Source organism: Tenrec ecaudatus, chromosome 11, assembly GCF_050624435.1.
Source record: "Tenrec ecaudatus isolate mTenEca1 chromosome 11, mTenEca1.hap1, whole genome shotgun sequence".
Lineage (NCBI taxonomy): Eukaryota > Metazoa > Chordata > Mammalia > Afrosoricida > Tenrecidae > Tenrec > Tenrec ecaudatus.
The window spans coordinates 67,801,594-67,816,794 of NC_134540.1; the positions used below are offsets into that span (position 1 = coordinate 67,801,594).

Consider the following 15,201-nt stretch of genomic DNA (forward strand, 5'->3'; position numbering starts at 1 on the left):
CATCTTCTCCATTATCATCCATTTAGATGAGTGATCAACCAACCAACCCACTGTCTAATGACCCCACATAGGTAGGCTCTTCACGGCTGCTAACATTACAGAAGCAGCCAGTCTTTCTCCCCCGGCCTGGCTGATGGGAGTGGACCGCTGTCCTTGTGATTAGCAGGCTATTACCTGACAGTGCTATGAGGGCTCTTTTGGATAGGAGGTGCGCAAACTTGTACCATTCTGATTGGTTAGAATTTCATTGTCTTGTTTTACAATACAAAGGAAGCAAAGGCGAGAAAAGTAAGTAGCAAAGTTATTTATAAAACCAAAGCAAAGTAGGATCCATGTTCCCTAACAATTAACTATACGAAGAATGAAAGTTCTTATATTGTTCATGTGAAAATTATCGCCCCCACCCCCACTGAAGGCCCTGTAACCCTTTACTCTTAGAATATTTCAGAAAACTTTATAATGGGCACTTGGGTCTTTCTCTCTCCTACTCTACTGTACTCATAGTGACCTTCTGACAGGACAGAGAAGAACTCTCATTTTGGGTTTCCAAGACTTGAATCCTAACAGAAATAGTCTCAGTTTGAACCAATGACCACTGAGCTTTGTTTTTTGGTTACTCTACTGTTGGAATCCTCACAACAGGATCAGTAAGTAACACGATAGAGAGAGAAAAAAATTGACATTGTCAATGATATAGTTCTACTTGGCTGCAGATCAACATCAACACCCACAGAGGCAGCAGTGAAGAATCAAATTGTATACACACTGCATGGAACGAATCTGTGCAAAAGACCTCTTTCAAATGTTGACGAGAAAGATGTCACTTTGAGGACAAAGGTGCATCTAACTTAAGCCCGCAAAAGCTTGATCTTAACAAGGAAGTTAAAAGAATTGCTGCCTTTATAGTATTGATTTTAAAATTTTATTATATCCTAGACTGGCAAAGAGTGAACAAATTTGTTTTAGAAGTATAGCTTCTTAAAATCAAGAATGGTAAAACGTTCTCTCACATACTTTAACCTATCATCAGGAGGGATCGGTCCCTGGAAAAGGATATCCTGCTTGGTATAGAGTTCAGTGAAAAAGAAAACCCTCGACAAAATGGATTTACACATGGGCTGTCATGGGTTCAAATATAAGAACGGCTGTGAGGACGGTGTCGGCCCAGTGACAGCAACTTGACTGCACATGTGTCTAAAGCAGGGCCTCACAGCATTTAAACTTCCAGGGTACTTTGTGAATTGTTTTCATTGAGTCAACATCTAGCTGAAATGTAAAACTCGGTAGCTGGAGTTGTGTTTCAGAGATTAGAAAGAACAGAAAAAAAAGATGAACATTTTCACTGATTTTCCCCTAACTCCTAATTCATTTATTTCTAAAATCCTTTCAAAAATGGGATTCAGGTCTATAGACTGCAGGCCTACTAACATTCTACATATGCACATTTATTTATGGTTTTCCCACATACATTATAATTTATCACAACATCATGTTTTAGCTTTAGGCTTGAAACAATTTAAAGTGAATATTTTCAATGTTCTGTTTTGTTTTTATTGGGCAAGTAAATCTAGCACAATGGTCATGTTACAAGAAAACATTTCTCAAATAGGAGGGGAAAAGAGAGCCTGTGGATTTCTATTTCTATTTAAAATCTTTCTTCTGTAAATCATACTAATAATATTTTAATTTACATAAAATCAAAGGGGGCTATACATATAAATCACAAATTTTACTTTCTTCCTACATTCACAAAATACTTTCCAAATTCTCAAAAAGGAATAGTCTTGAAACAAAAACCTGAATTCTTCAAAACCAGAATTCCTATAGTACTATCTGAATATTCTTCTCTACTTAATTCATAGGCTTATTACCGTATAAAATAAGACACAGAGGCTTCAAAAGGTTCACAGAAAAATGTAACTGAAAGATTATGGAATTTTCCTATAGACTTTTGATGGCCCATTGTATAATACAAAAGCAAAGACTATTTGGGGATTCCACAGATCAATCAATTTCCTTTTTTTTTTTTAATTACTCAAAAGAATCTGTTAAACATACAGATTACCAGGTTCCTCCCCTAAAGATTCTGATTTGGTTCTTCTGGGCAGGGCAAGATCTGTATTCCTCAAAATGATCCTGAAGTTTAGTTAAGATTAGGAAACATCCATGTAGTGTACCTAGAGTGACCCTACTGGACAAAGAATAGTCCCGTGGGGTTTTCCAAGGCTGTCAATCTTGATGGGAGCAAATGTGCCAAGTCTTCAAACGGCAGGCCTTTCAGTTGGCTGCTGAGCACTTTAACCACTGTGCCACCAGCACTCCTTTGATCTAGTAGACTGGTTCTCAATTTGACACATAGTATGATTACCTAAAACCAAACTCACTATCACATTCTGAGTCACGGCAATCCTATAGGATAGGATAGAATTGCCCCTATGGGTCTCCCAGACTGTAACTCTGACTCAGCAACAGGACAGAGGGACCCTTTGGTTTGAGGCTGTAAATCTTTATTGGAACAGAAAGCATCTTTCTTCCACTCAGCAGGTGGTGGGCTTGAACTGCTGACTTTGAGGTTACTGCCCAACATGTAACCCACTACACCACCAGCACTCCTTAGATTTGCCCTCATCAATGGAAATGGCATCAGTATTTTTTTAAACTCTTCAGAGATGGCTGAGAGCCACTTGAGAACTCTTGGAGAGGCAGCAAAATTGGAGTTAGGGCCGTTTCTCCTGGCTCGAGCTCACTTTGTTTCTTGATGACCCCTGTTTGTCCTGTAGGTTGACAATAAAGTCTAAAAAAAGAACACCCACTTCTTGCCTCTTGAGTAATTAAAATTGAGCTAACCTTTTTGTTTCAGAAATAACCAGAAAACATTTTCTTAGTCCTAATGTGAGATAGTCTAGATTACCACTACTTAATCTAGCATTCCTGCCATTCAACTGTTCCATCTATTGCACAAGTAATTATTTTTTAATAAATTCTTTTTAATTTCTTTAAAGACTGGCCTCAGTTTCTCACTAGTAAAATTATTTTGTTATCTATATTTGGTGACACTTTCTTCTTCCATAAAATACTATCACTCTCAGAACAGGTAAGTACAGGTTTTCCTTCCCCATCCAAAAGAATGCACTTTAGCTGCTCTGCCCAAATTTGTGATCTGTCCATGAATATTTTGAATGGGATATCTAAGGTATTAATCTATTCAAAAATATTTCATAACAAGGTATTTTAAAAGCACAAACATTTATGTATCCATAATTTCTTAAGATTGGGTTAATTTTCTTAAGATTATTACATAAATTGACTAACCTTCAAGGGAATCTACTTTTTTTTCCCCCCTGGGAATCTTTTATAATTTCAGTAGTTGCCAGCTATTTAAATATCGCAAACTTCAGTTGGTTGTAATTTTTTGCTTCCAGAATTTAAAAAGTGTTTGGAATGGTTTACCGAGAGGCAGATTACATTTCTCCAGAGTTAAAACTTTAGCAATTTGTACACTGTCAGAACAATGTACGCTTTTAATGACCTCTGTTCACAAGCAATTTTAAGGGTTCTAGATTCTGAAATTAATACTTAAATGAGAACAAGGTTAAATGTGTTTTGTTCCTGTCATTTTCGTGAATAACAAGCTCCGTGTTCCCTCTGTCCACTCTAACTGGAGGCAAGCTTATCTTGTGTGCTTCTGGGGAAGTTCACAACAGCTGACTTTTGCCCCACCCAGGTCTCTTTCAACGGACAAAAATCCTCCCATTTTACAGATCAAACTACCGCAGATCTGCCATTTAGATTCTCAATGTCAACTAGAGACCTAACAAAACTTAAGTGAGCTATTCACACGGATCCAAACATGGCTTACGAGGAATTAAGAAGTGGGCCTGAAGGCAAAGTAGAAAGAGAAAGATTAAAAAAAAAATCAGTTAAATGTTCAAGTGACAGTATCTTGAAGATCTGCTGGCTAGAGTAATCCTTGGTTTTTACTTTAGGAAAAAAAGATGCTACAGAAATGTTTGCAAAGCCTAACTGTTTTGTTTCCCCCCCCCTCTCCCTGCTCCCCTAACTTGAACCTTACAATTCATTTCAAATCCCATGGGGTCACGCGTGGCCTTTGGGGGTTGCTGCGAATTTCCCTACCGACCCAACGTGTTTATTTTTAGGAGTGGCGAGGGCAGTCGTCAGATCGCAAACCGCCAGAGGCTCACGGTTTGGGCTGGACTTCGGGCTCGCGAGCGCCGGCCCTCCGCCCGCAGAGCCGGCCTCGAAGGCCAGCGCTGGACCGCAGCCCGGTGCCGGCCGGAGCCCGAGCCCGAGCCGGAGCCGCAGCCGGAGCCGAGCCCGCGCCGCCCCGGCCCGGGGGCGGGGGGCTCGCACGTGCCCGGCCGGGGGCGGGGCCGACGGGAAACGTCGGGCAGGGACCCCGGCTCGGCGCGGGCGGCGCGGGGAGCGGGCGCGGCCAGGCCGCCCTCGCGCGCGGCCGCGATCCGGGGGTTTTCCAGCGGGGCGCACGTCATGGCAGTGATGGAGCCACCCAGAGACGTCCGAGTCATGCAGGAGGCGCCCGGCCCCGGCCCGCTCCCGCCGCCCGGCCCCCTCCTCTCATCCGACAGAAAGACAGACAAGAAGGATTCCCGACCTGTCGTGCCCTGCGTGTTCAGAGTCTGTCATGTTTGGTCAAGAACGGGGCGGGGCTGGAGGGCAGGTCTGCGAGGCCGGCGGCGGCGGCGGGGCGCGGGGGGATCCCTGCGCCGCCTGCGGGCACCTGCTCCCGGCCGCCGCCGAGAGGTGACGAAGTGGTAAAAACTCACGGTTACTAGTGAGCGACACAGACACAGACTTTCCAGTCTATTAACAACCACGCCAGAGAGATGGGGCTCTAACTGCAAACACTGGGCAACGGGGCCCGCGCTGCCGGCGCTGCCGCGTTAGTCTCTATTCGCCGCCGGTGGCTGAGGCTTGGGAGCGGGCGGGCGGCGGGCGGCGACGCGGGGATTTGGACAGTGGCCGTAACGGTGATTTCTCCTCACCAACAAGGCGGCACCCCAGACCGAAGGCTCGGCAAAATGGCGCCGGCCGCAACACTTCGCCCGGGACTAAAGGGCGAGAGAGATTCCTCCGCGAGCCGCGGCCCTGGCTCAGCCCGCCGGGACGGCGCGCGTTGCGCATTGGAGGAGAGGGCCCGTCCGTCACCGCGAGGGGCGGGGCTTACGCGCTCCCCGCGCCGCGGCGGAGGCGCCTCCCGGTGGCGGCCAGGCGGCGGGAGACGCGGCCGGGCGGTGCCCGCGGGGGCTGCGGGCGGGGGAGGCCGTCCACGGGGCTCGCGCCGCCGGGCCCGCGCCTCCCTTCACGGGAAGCCCCGAAACCCTGCGCACACGCGCTCGGGCACCGCGAGCCGCTGCCGACTCTTTAGAACCCAAGATCTTGTGTTCTTTTTTTAACCCCCCTGGGGAAATAGCGTTGAGGTTGGCCAATACCGTATCTTTCAGTGCTTTCTTTTTGTTTTTTTTAAAGATCATTTTACTGGGAGCTCTTAAAGGTCTTAAAAACAATCCGCACATCAGTTGAATCAAGCATATTTGTGCATAGGTTGCCATCATTATTTTATAAACGTTTTCTCTGTGTTTGAGACCTTGGTTCCAGTTCCTCTTTTTTCCCCTCCCCCCCCCCCCCCCGGCCCCCCGCCATCCTCGTGACTCCTTGATAAATTATCAATTATGTTCATATCTTACACCAACCACTGTCTCCCTTCCCCACGGTTTCTGCTCTTGGTCTGGGGAGGGGGGTATGCATTGCTCATTGCAGAAAAGTTCCCCCTTCCTCCGGCACCTTCCCCCCACCCTCCTGGGGTGGCCACTCCCATGCCTGTTCCTGGCGGGTTGTCTGACCTGGATTCCTTGGGTGGAGTCATGATCTCTTATCTGTACTAGTGCACATGCTCCAGTCTGGCCAGAACTGAAAGGCAGCACTGGGGTCATGATAGTGTGGGGGTGCGGAAGCCTCAAGGAGCCAGAGGAATACTGTGTGTTTCGTCTGTGCTATATTGCACCCTGGTTGACTCAATCCCTTCCTGTGACCCTTCTGTGAGAGGATGTCCCATTGGTTACAGATGAGCTTTGGGTCACTTCTCTGACATCCCTCCACAATTCTCAGCAAGATGTTTTTTTGTTTGTCTTGGGACATCTGGTGACTATTACCTGATTCCATGGACACCTCATGATCACACAGGCTGGTGTGCTTCTTCCGTGTGGGCTTGATGCTTCTCTGTTAAATGGCCACTTGTTTAACTTCAAGCCTTTAAGACCCCAGATGCTGTATCTTTTGCTAGCTGGACACCAACAGCTTCCTTCACATTTGCTTGTGCACCCATTTTGTCTTCAGCGATTGTGCTGGGAGGGTGAGCATCACAGAATGCCAGGTTGTTAGAACAAAGTGTTCTTACATTGAGGGAGGGCTTGAGCAGAGGCCCAGAGTCCATCCATTACCTCAATGTATTGCCATATAAATATATGTACATAGGCCAATACCTCTATTTTTATGAATTGATATATTTACATATGTACACACCTATGTTTATACCTCTAGCCATAGCTTTGCTTCCTAGATCTTTCCTCTGTTTACTTTTACCTTCCTCCTGCTCCGCCATGCTCACCCTTCTTCTGCCCCTTAGTAATTCCTCTCAGCCAGATTGCTGTTGCTCCAACCCCCCCAAGATCTCTACGTCCTCCTCGTTGTTGATTTTGATTCCCTAGTTCTTCAGCAGTGCTTTTAATGGTATAAATAAAATAGCGATTAAGACAAATAATCAAGTTGTGTAAAAACATTGAATCGAATGTAAAATTCTAAATATTTTATAAATAACTGCATTCTTATCTAATGATGTGGCCTTCAGAAATTATCTTTAATCACAAGCTTAAATTTTTGAATATTTACTATATAATAATAGGTTAATGGAGCCCTGCAAGGTCAGCAGTTTGAAATCCCCAGCAGCTCTACAGGAGACAAGTGAGTCTTTAGATTTTGGTAAAGAGTTACAGGCTTAAAAACTCAAAAGAACAGTTCTGCTCTGTCCTACCAGGTCACTATGAGTCAGAATGAACTCAGTGGCAGTGGGTGAGAAAGTTACAGTCTGGGAAACACGTAAGAGCAGTTCTAACTTGTATCAAAAGGCTTCTACGTGTCAGAATCCATTGCATGGCAGTGAGTTTGTTTGTTCATTTATTAGCTCTGAAGGAAAGTTCCTCGCATCTTATTAACGTGACTGATTTAGGAGTTCCCACTGCCATCAGCCCTGCCTTTGCAGGCCAGGGCAGAACTGCCACTGCCCATGGAGTTTCTGAGACTGTAACGCTTTATGGGCACAGATGGGCTCATCACTCTCCAACTGGTTGGCAGGTGGGCTCAAACTGTGGGCCGTGTAGTTAGCAGCTCTACAGATAACCCCCGGCCCACCTGGCTCCTGATTTAATAATACTCGCGCCCTCCTACCATTGAGTGGCTTCCGACTCACAATGACTCCATGCCATATTAATGGTCTCTCTGATCCTCTTCTGGATCGGACTTGCCTTTCTGGCAGGTGTACCATTGAAAAATTACCTTCAGCAAAACATTGTTTGTGTGTGACATTAATGATATTGCTCAATAATTTCACAACTGAACCAACAAGGGACATCATTATAAATGGAGGAAATACTGAAGTTGTCAAGTGTTTAGTTTACGTGAAGGAACAATGAATGCCCACGGAAGCAGCAGTACACAAATTAAACTACGTGTTGCATTGGGCAAATCTGCAAAAGACCTCTTGTACATGTTAAAAAGCAACGTTGTCACTTTGGCAGGGAGAGACGTGGAAGTGTGCTCAACCTGAGTCATGGTTTCTTAATTGCCTTACACGCATGAGAAAGCTAGACAGGAAAATGAACACATCTGTATGGAAAGGTTACAGCCAGAATACTCCATAGAAGTGACGATGGTGAGACTATTTTTGACATATTGTCACGAGAGACCAGTCCCTGGAGAAGGCCATCACGCGTGGTAAAGTAGTGGGGCCGTGAACAAGAGCAAGGCCCTTGACAAGATGGATGGACACAGTGGCTGCAACAATGGGCTCAAACATTGCAACAATTGGGAGGACAGAGCAGGACCAGGCAGTGTTTCATTCTGTTTCAGATGGGGTCACGATGAGTTGAAATCAACTCAGCAGCACCTGTAACAATAACAATGTTTTCTTTTTGCACAAATCAACAAAGTCGTGTATTATTTTTTTACATAAGAAAGTATAGCTTCTCTTTTGCACATAGTAACACCACACACACACACACACACACATACACACACACACACGCAGATTGCTTAACAAAGTATTACAAACTTAGTGGCATAAAAGAACACATTCATCATCTTGGTTTCTCTGGATTTCCCAGGAACATTTGAGGGCAGCAGATGATACATTGTTGTTAGGTGCCATAGAGGGACTTCCTCTTTTTCACTGCCCCCGTTTTACCACCAGGAAGTTCTTTTCCAGGGACTAGTTTCTCCTTGTCAGGAGTCTAAAGCGTGCAAGTATGTAAGACTAAGTCTCAACTCTACCGAGCAGTTGGACTGTAATTCTCCCAAGACAGATTTGAATACAGTCACTGTACAAAAAAAAAATTGGTTGACATCCAACTGTTTCCACAGGTAGCATATGACCTGACCTGATGGTATTCAAGGAACAAGCCCAAGTATCGCCAAAGGCATTAGTGAACTTTAAAGTAGAAGCTGAACTATGTGGCATGCATATTGTTATTGTTGTTAGTCTCGATCCAGTCCTTTCCAACCCAGAGCAGCCCTGTGCACGACAGCAAAGCACTGCCCAGCCCTGCCCCAGCCTCCCACTCGTTCCTGTGCCGGACGGAGCCCATCGCTGCAGCCACAGTGTCCGTCCATCTCCTTGAGGGCCTTCCTCGCTAGCCCAGGGCAACTATTGCCCTCTTCGTCTAGTATTGAACACTTACAACGATATCCCTTTTTACGGTTCCCCGTTTGGTAGGTTACGCTCTTCTATTATCGAAATCTTCCATCTTGTATATTCTGGTCCTTGGAATTCCATCGCCAGACCCTCCTGCAAAAACCAAGGCCCCCAGACTCCTTCCAGCTTGAATCAGTCCCTAATGCACGTGCAGTCCCTATGTCAGTGTCCAGTTAATCCTGGATCCAGAATCATCGGAAAGGAACACATTATCTGACCCCTGTCCTCCCCAAGCACGTGGTCCAACGAGAAAACCTCCAGAAGAGCACGACTCACCGGCTGGACTTCTGTTTGTGGGCACAGGTGGGTGAGAGGGGGAGAGAGGCAGGAAGAAGTCAGAACCCCAAAAGTCTAAAGGGATAAAATACCGAGGTGCACCCAAATCTGGGGTCTGGAGGTTTGGGCTCAGAGGATCTCACGCTGCTGTGTAATTGCGCAGGCAAGAAAATCCCTTTTGGTTTCTTGCATGCAGTGTCTGCTTGATTTAAATTGCAAATAAAGTTGGACAAGAACCTCAACAGTGTGGTTGATTATTCTAAGAAGTGCCTCCCTGATGCATTGTTCATGTTAAGGGTCTAGCAAGTGGCTGAACGTTGTGCTACAAAGGCGAATTCAATTTAAACCCGAAAGATGGCTAAGGGCCACAGTGTCGGGAGTTCTATCATGTCAAAGCAGTCTCTATCAAACCAGTAAGCCTGGCCTTTTTAATGATTTTGAGTTGTTTATTACATTTTCGTTCACTGTATCCAGGACTTGCTGTGATCCCTTTTAGAGCTGTCAACAGGAGTAGCCCGGCACCATCTAGTTATCCCGGCCTCAGGGTTGTGGAGGCTGGGGTTCACAAGATGCTTTGGATCACTTTTCCCTTCGATCTTTGAATTTCTTCCCTCTCCATTGCTTTGTATGCCAGGGATGGTCAAATCTTGTGTCTCAGATGGCTGCTCACAGCCTTTTAAGACTCCCGCTGTTACTAACCAAAGAAGGATGTAGAAAATTGCCTTTATAAACTATGTCATGCCATTGACCTTGTTGTCTGTGAGACTATGGTCCTGAGCTCCCAAGTGGGCTTTGATGATTTTTCCATAACTTTCGTAAAGCAACCTTCATACCTGTTTCTTTAGACTTCGTGTGTGTGTGTCTCACACTCTGTCCTTTGCTTTTGTAACTCCGGTAGAACACAGGTTAGATTGTTGGTATTGATCCACAAGTCCCCGAGGTTCTGCTCTGTTTTGTTTTGAATCTTTTTCCTCTGCTGTACAGATTGGATAATTCTTACTGGTTTATCTTCAAGTTCACTGTCATATTTCTTCTACTACTGAGACCATTCAGTGAGTTTTCAATTTCAGTTCTTATATGTTTCATTTCCAAAATTTCCAGATAGACTTTCTTTATATTTTTATATTTGCTTAGATGATCTATTTTCCAATTCTTTAAAATGGTTTCTGTGTTTCCTATAATGTTTCCAATAGCTTTTTCCAATTCATGGTTAGGGAATTCCAACGTTTGACTCCAACATGGCATTTGTGATTGTCTTTTCCAATGTAATTTGAGAGTTTTCTTCCCAGGTCTCTGTGCGCTAAATAATTCTGGGCTGCATATTTTTAATATTGTGCCATAAGACTGGGTGGTAAAGGGAACATTGATATTTTTGTTTTCATCTGTATCATAATTACCGAATGCTCCTGTAATCACAAAGCCACATGGGGGTGACTTTAAAGAACAGACATTTTATTTTCTCATACTGTTGGGGGCGGGACGTTCAGATCGGGGTCTCAGCTGTGTCTATTCGTACTTCGTGGTGAGCCCCACGCATTCCTCGTTTCCTGGACTTGTATGTCGTTACCCTATTTACATGTGCATCTGTTTCTAACTGGCTTCTTGTATAACTCAGAAGTGATTAGGTTTAAGACCCACCCTACACTGGTATGAGGGGATGTCAAAAACTTTGTGGGAAAATTCCATTATCTTTCCATTCCATTTTTGATTAACTTTTAGCAGTTCACTCATAGGACCTTACCTTATTCATAATTAGATCACATTAAATTACATGATGGAAGGAAACGAAATTACAACTTGAGTAGCAGAATTGCCAGCATGCGTGGGTAGATAGTATGTAGGTAAATAGCTTTACTGGGTTTACCCATATAACTTGTGAGCGCTCATTTAAAGATGCTCTATTATGTTATTTCCTGATGCTAAAATGTTAGATTTATTCTAGAAGAGAAATTGGATGTAAAGTAGGGCAGAATGAGGAAACATTGGAATCAATGTTTTTGTCTTAATTTCTCATTACCTCCACCTATGATTCTGTGGAATCCTGCAATTCTGCAAAATTCTGTAGAATCCTTTGTTCTTTTACCTGAAATTATACAAATACCAGAACCAGAATTTGGAGAAGCAGAAGGTAGAGCTGAGAAAGGTGCAGCAGTTGTGGGCCTGGTTGTTTCCTCTTGCCAACACATGAACCGGCAGATAAATGAGAACATACATGAATTGTAACAGTGTCTACGGCCCCTTCACTGATCTTTTGCATATAAAAACCATATGGCTGCTGCTTCACCTCCACCTTCCAAATGTGCAAAATCTCTCTTATCGCCAAGCCTAACTGGAAACATGCAAGAATAGGAATTCTGGGAAAGAGAGTTCAGGCTAGTCAAATTGATACAATTTAAAGTTCTTTGATACATGCTAGTCAAAGGGATACTTTATAAAGACTTTTAACAATTTGATACCCATACATTCCTCTTTAAACCATACTCAACTTCCCGGAAAAGCCAATAGCAAAGTAATATCTGAAGCTCAGATCAAAACACAGGAATGGCCTACCCACTCCGCTGCCGAATGACCAAAAATCAAAACAAAACAAACCAGCCCAGCTCCATCTAGGGATGATGTTGTTCCTTGTTCTGAGTCACATTACTCCTTTTATATCCAGTAACATAAATAATGAAAGATGACATCAACTATTATCAACTGTCTTTTGCCAGATGGTAGAAGAATAAAAGAAAAGAAAAATATATATATACATAATTATATAAGAAACAATAGCTTGACATTTTCGTTTACTAAAAGCTTCTATGATTTTGTAGCAATACTTTTTTATAACAGCATATATCAGTGAAGGAGCCCTGTTGGCGTAGTGGGTTATGTATTGGGCTGCTAGCCACAGGGTGACAGTTCAAAATCCCTGGACACAGCGTGGGAGAGAAACCAGGCTTTCTACTCCAGTAAAGCGCTACCGTCTTGGAAATCCACTCTGTCCTGTGGGGTCGCTGAGAGTTGGAGTCTCCACAGTGACAGTGAGAAGGAGTGAGAAGTGGTGAACCCCCTGCAGATGCGTGGAGCCCAAAGGTGAGGAGGAGAAGCTCACATTTCACTAGGAATAATGAGAGAAGCCGCTCCTCCTTTCATTCCTGATTTCCCAGGCCCATGAGTCTCAGCTGTGACTGCAACATGTTGATTGGTGGTGCACAGCGTATAGGACATCCTGGAGGACGTTGCTCTACTGCATCTTCTCATTGTAGCCAAGCCTTCCAAGGACTGCTGTGCCAGTAGACATCTTCCTGCAATTTTATGAGCGGTTTCAGGACAGAACCATCCAACTAAGCAGCTCCGGAATTCCTGAACACATACAATGTAGGACAATAAATATTTTCAGTTTTAAAGGGAATGTGCTAAGCAACAATGAATGAATAATGTTTCTATCATTATGAAACAGCTGGCATAATAGGAGTTGGAGTAGCCTCTTGAAGTCTCAGTTGCAGCCCTAGCTGGAAGCAGCAAAAGAAGATGGAAGGACTGTACAGAGTCACTGTGCCAAAAAGACGTGGTCAACCTTTAACCGTTTCCAGCGGCAGCTTATCATCAAGAACCAGTGGTATGGAAGTGAATAAGTCCAAGCTGCAGTGAGGACATGAGAGAAAAATAAGACTCCAGGAGCTGACGGAATGCCAGTTGAAATGTTTCCACAAGCTGATGCAGTCCCAGAAGCACCCACTTGTCTATGCCAAGAAATTTAGAAGACAGCCATCTGACAAGCCAACTGGAAGAGATCCCGTTCCAAAGAAAGGAGACCCAATAGAATGTGGGGATTATCATATAATATTATTAATATCTCACAAACAAGAAAAAATTTGCTGAGACTAATTTTAAAATGGCAGCAGCAGTGTATCTATCAATAGGGAGCTGTGAGAAATGCAAGTGGGATTCACAAGAAGACATTCGACAAAGAATACCATTGCCAACACCAGATGGATCTTGGCTGAGAACAGAGAGTACCAGAAAGATGTTTACTTGTGTTTCATTACTATGTAAAGGCATTTGACTGTGTGGATCATAAAAAACTATGGAGAACATTGCAAAAAATGGGAATCCCCAGGCGGTTAACTGCACGTGGAACCTACTCACAGACCAAGAGGCAGTCCTTCAAACAGAACAAGGGAACGCGGTGTGATTTAAAGCCAGGAAACAGGTGCATCAGGGCTGTATCCTTTCACCATGTTTATTCAACTTGTATGTTGAGCAAATAATCCTAGAAGCTGAACTATATGAACAAAAAATGTAATATTAAGATTGAAGGAAGGACCCATTAACAATCTGCTATATGCAGATGATACAGTCTTGCTTGCTGAAACTAAGAGAAGTTGAATCACTTATTGATGAAATAAAAAACTACAGTATTCAGTCTAGATTACAACTCACCATAAAGAAAATAAAAATCTCACAACTGGGTCAATAATCAACCTCATAATAAACGGATAAAAATTTGAAATTATCAAGGATATCATTCATTTGGATCAACAATCAATGCTCAGTGAAGCAGCAGTGAAGAAATCAAATGATGTATCACACTGGGAAAATCTGCACAAGAGCTCTTAATATGTTAAAGAGCAAAGATGTCATTTTGAGGACTAAGTTGTGCCTGATCCAAACCATACTAGGAGCTCTGGTGGCTTAGTGGTTATATGTTGGGCTACTTACTGCAAGGTCAATAGTTCAAAACCACCAGCTGCTCCACAGAAGAAAAAGTAAGCGTTCTACTCCCAAAGATAGTTACAGTCTACCACAGTTGCTGAAGGCAAAATAGGTACATAAGCTAATGTGGTGACGAAAGCTGATGGTGCCCAGCTATTACAAGATACAGCATTGGGGTCTCAGAGTCCAAGTGGGGTCACATCCAACTGGTTGTTTGTTTCAGGTCTCAGAGTCTTCTGATGCCTGATACCTGATCTCATTGATACCTTGTGATCACACTGGTTGGTGTGTTACTTCCATGTGGGTTTCTTTCCACTTGGAACACTCCTTTTCCAGCAACTTCATCTCTTCTATGAAATTCCTCCAAAGGCCTTCCCAATTGCTATGCTATTTTCCTCTTTAGAAATCTTTTGGCATTTGGTACTGTTTAGTGGGCTTTCCCTCTTAAGCTGAGTATTTAATGGTATTAAATTGTAGAGACCCTACAAGTTACATAACCTGTCTGCACTTTTTCTCCCCACCATGTGAAAATTGTAGAATAGAACCTATTTTATAAGTTGTAAACTCAAACACACTGATATCGTCAACTCCGAATTTCTTTAAAAAAGCATTTTATTGGGGGGTTCCTATAACTCTTATCACAATCCTATGTACATCCATTGTGTCAAGAAAATCTGCACATTTGTTGCCATTATCATTCTCAAAACATTTTCTTTCTACTTGAGTCTTTGGTATCAGCTCACTTTTGCCCCTTCCTCCCCCACCCTCCCTCACGAACCCTTGGTAATTTATAAATTATTATTATTTTTCCATGTCTTACAATATCCGATGTCTCCCTTCACCCACTTTTCTGTTGTCCTTCCCCCAGGGAGGGGATTCTATGTAGATCATTGTGATTGGTTCTCCTTTCCTCCCCCACCTTCCCCCCCCCCCCCCACTCTCATTCTTGGCCCTGGATACCGATTCTGAATGACACCATAGAACAAAGTAGAACTGCCTCTGTGGGTTTTAGAGATCTTGCCCGGCCAACTCCTTACAGACTACCGCAGGTAGCAAAGGATTCTAAAGAGTTAATGGCTGAAAACATGCTATTGCAATCACTCCTTAGAACCATTCTAGTCTGCAAAGAAGTTTTCACCAAAGTGAAGAAAGGAGATTCTAAGAGTGCTAAATTTAAAGACACTACTAACTTAAGGTGACCAGACTTCCCGCTTTGGGCGGGA

At 43.8% G+C, this 15,201-nt stretch overlaps 1 protein-coding gene across 1 annotated transcript in view; it reads right to left on the reverse strand.

The window, feature by feature from the left end:
• ZC3H6 (zinc finger CCCH-type containing 6) overlaps positions 1 to 5,060 on the reverse strand; it is a 75,321-nt gene extending 70,261 nt beyond the window's left edge. The window contains exon 1 of the mRNA XM_075563133.1: positions 4,634 to 5,060. Within this exon, the coding sequence (XP_075419248.1) occupies positions 4,634 to 4,665 (32 nt within the window). The 5' untranslated portion in view covers positions 4,666 to 5,060. The remainder of the gene's footprint in view (positions 1 to 4,633) is intronic.
• Between the last annotated feature and the right edge of the window lie 10,141 nt (positions 5,061 to 15,201).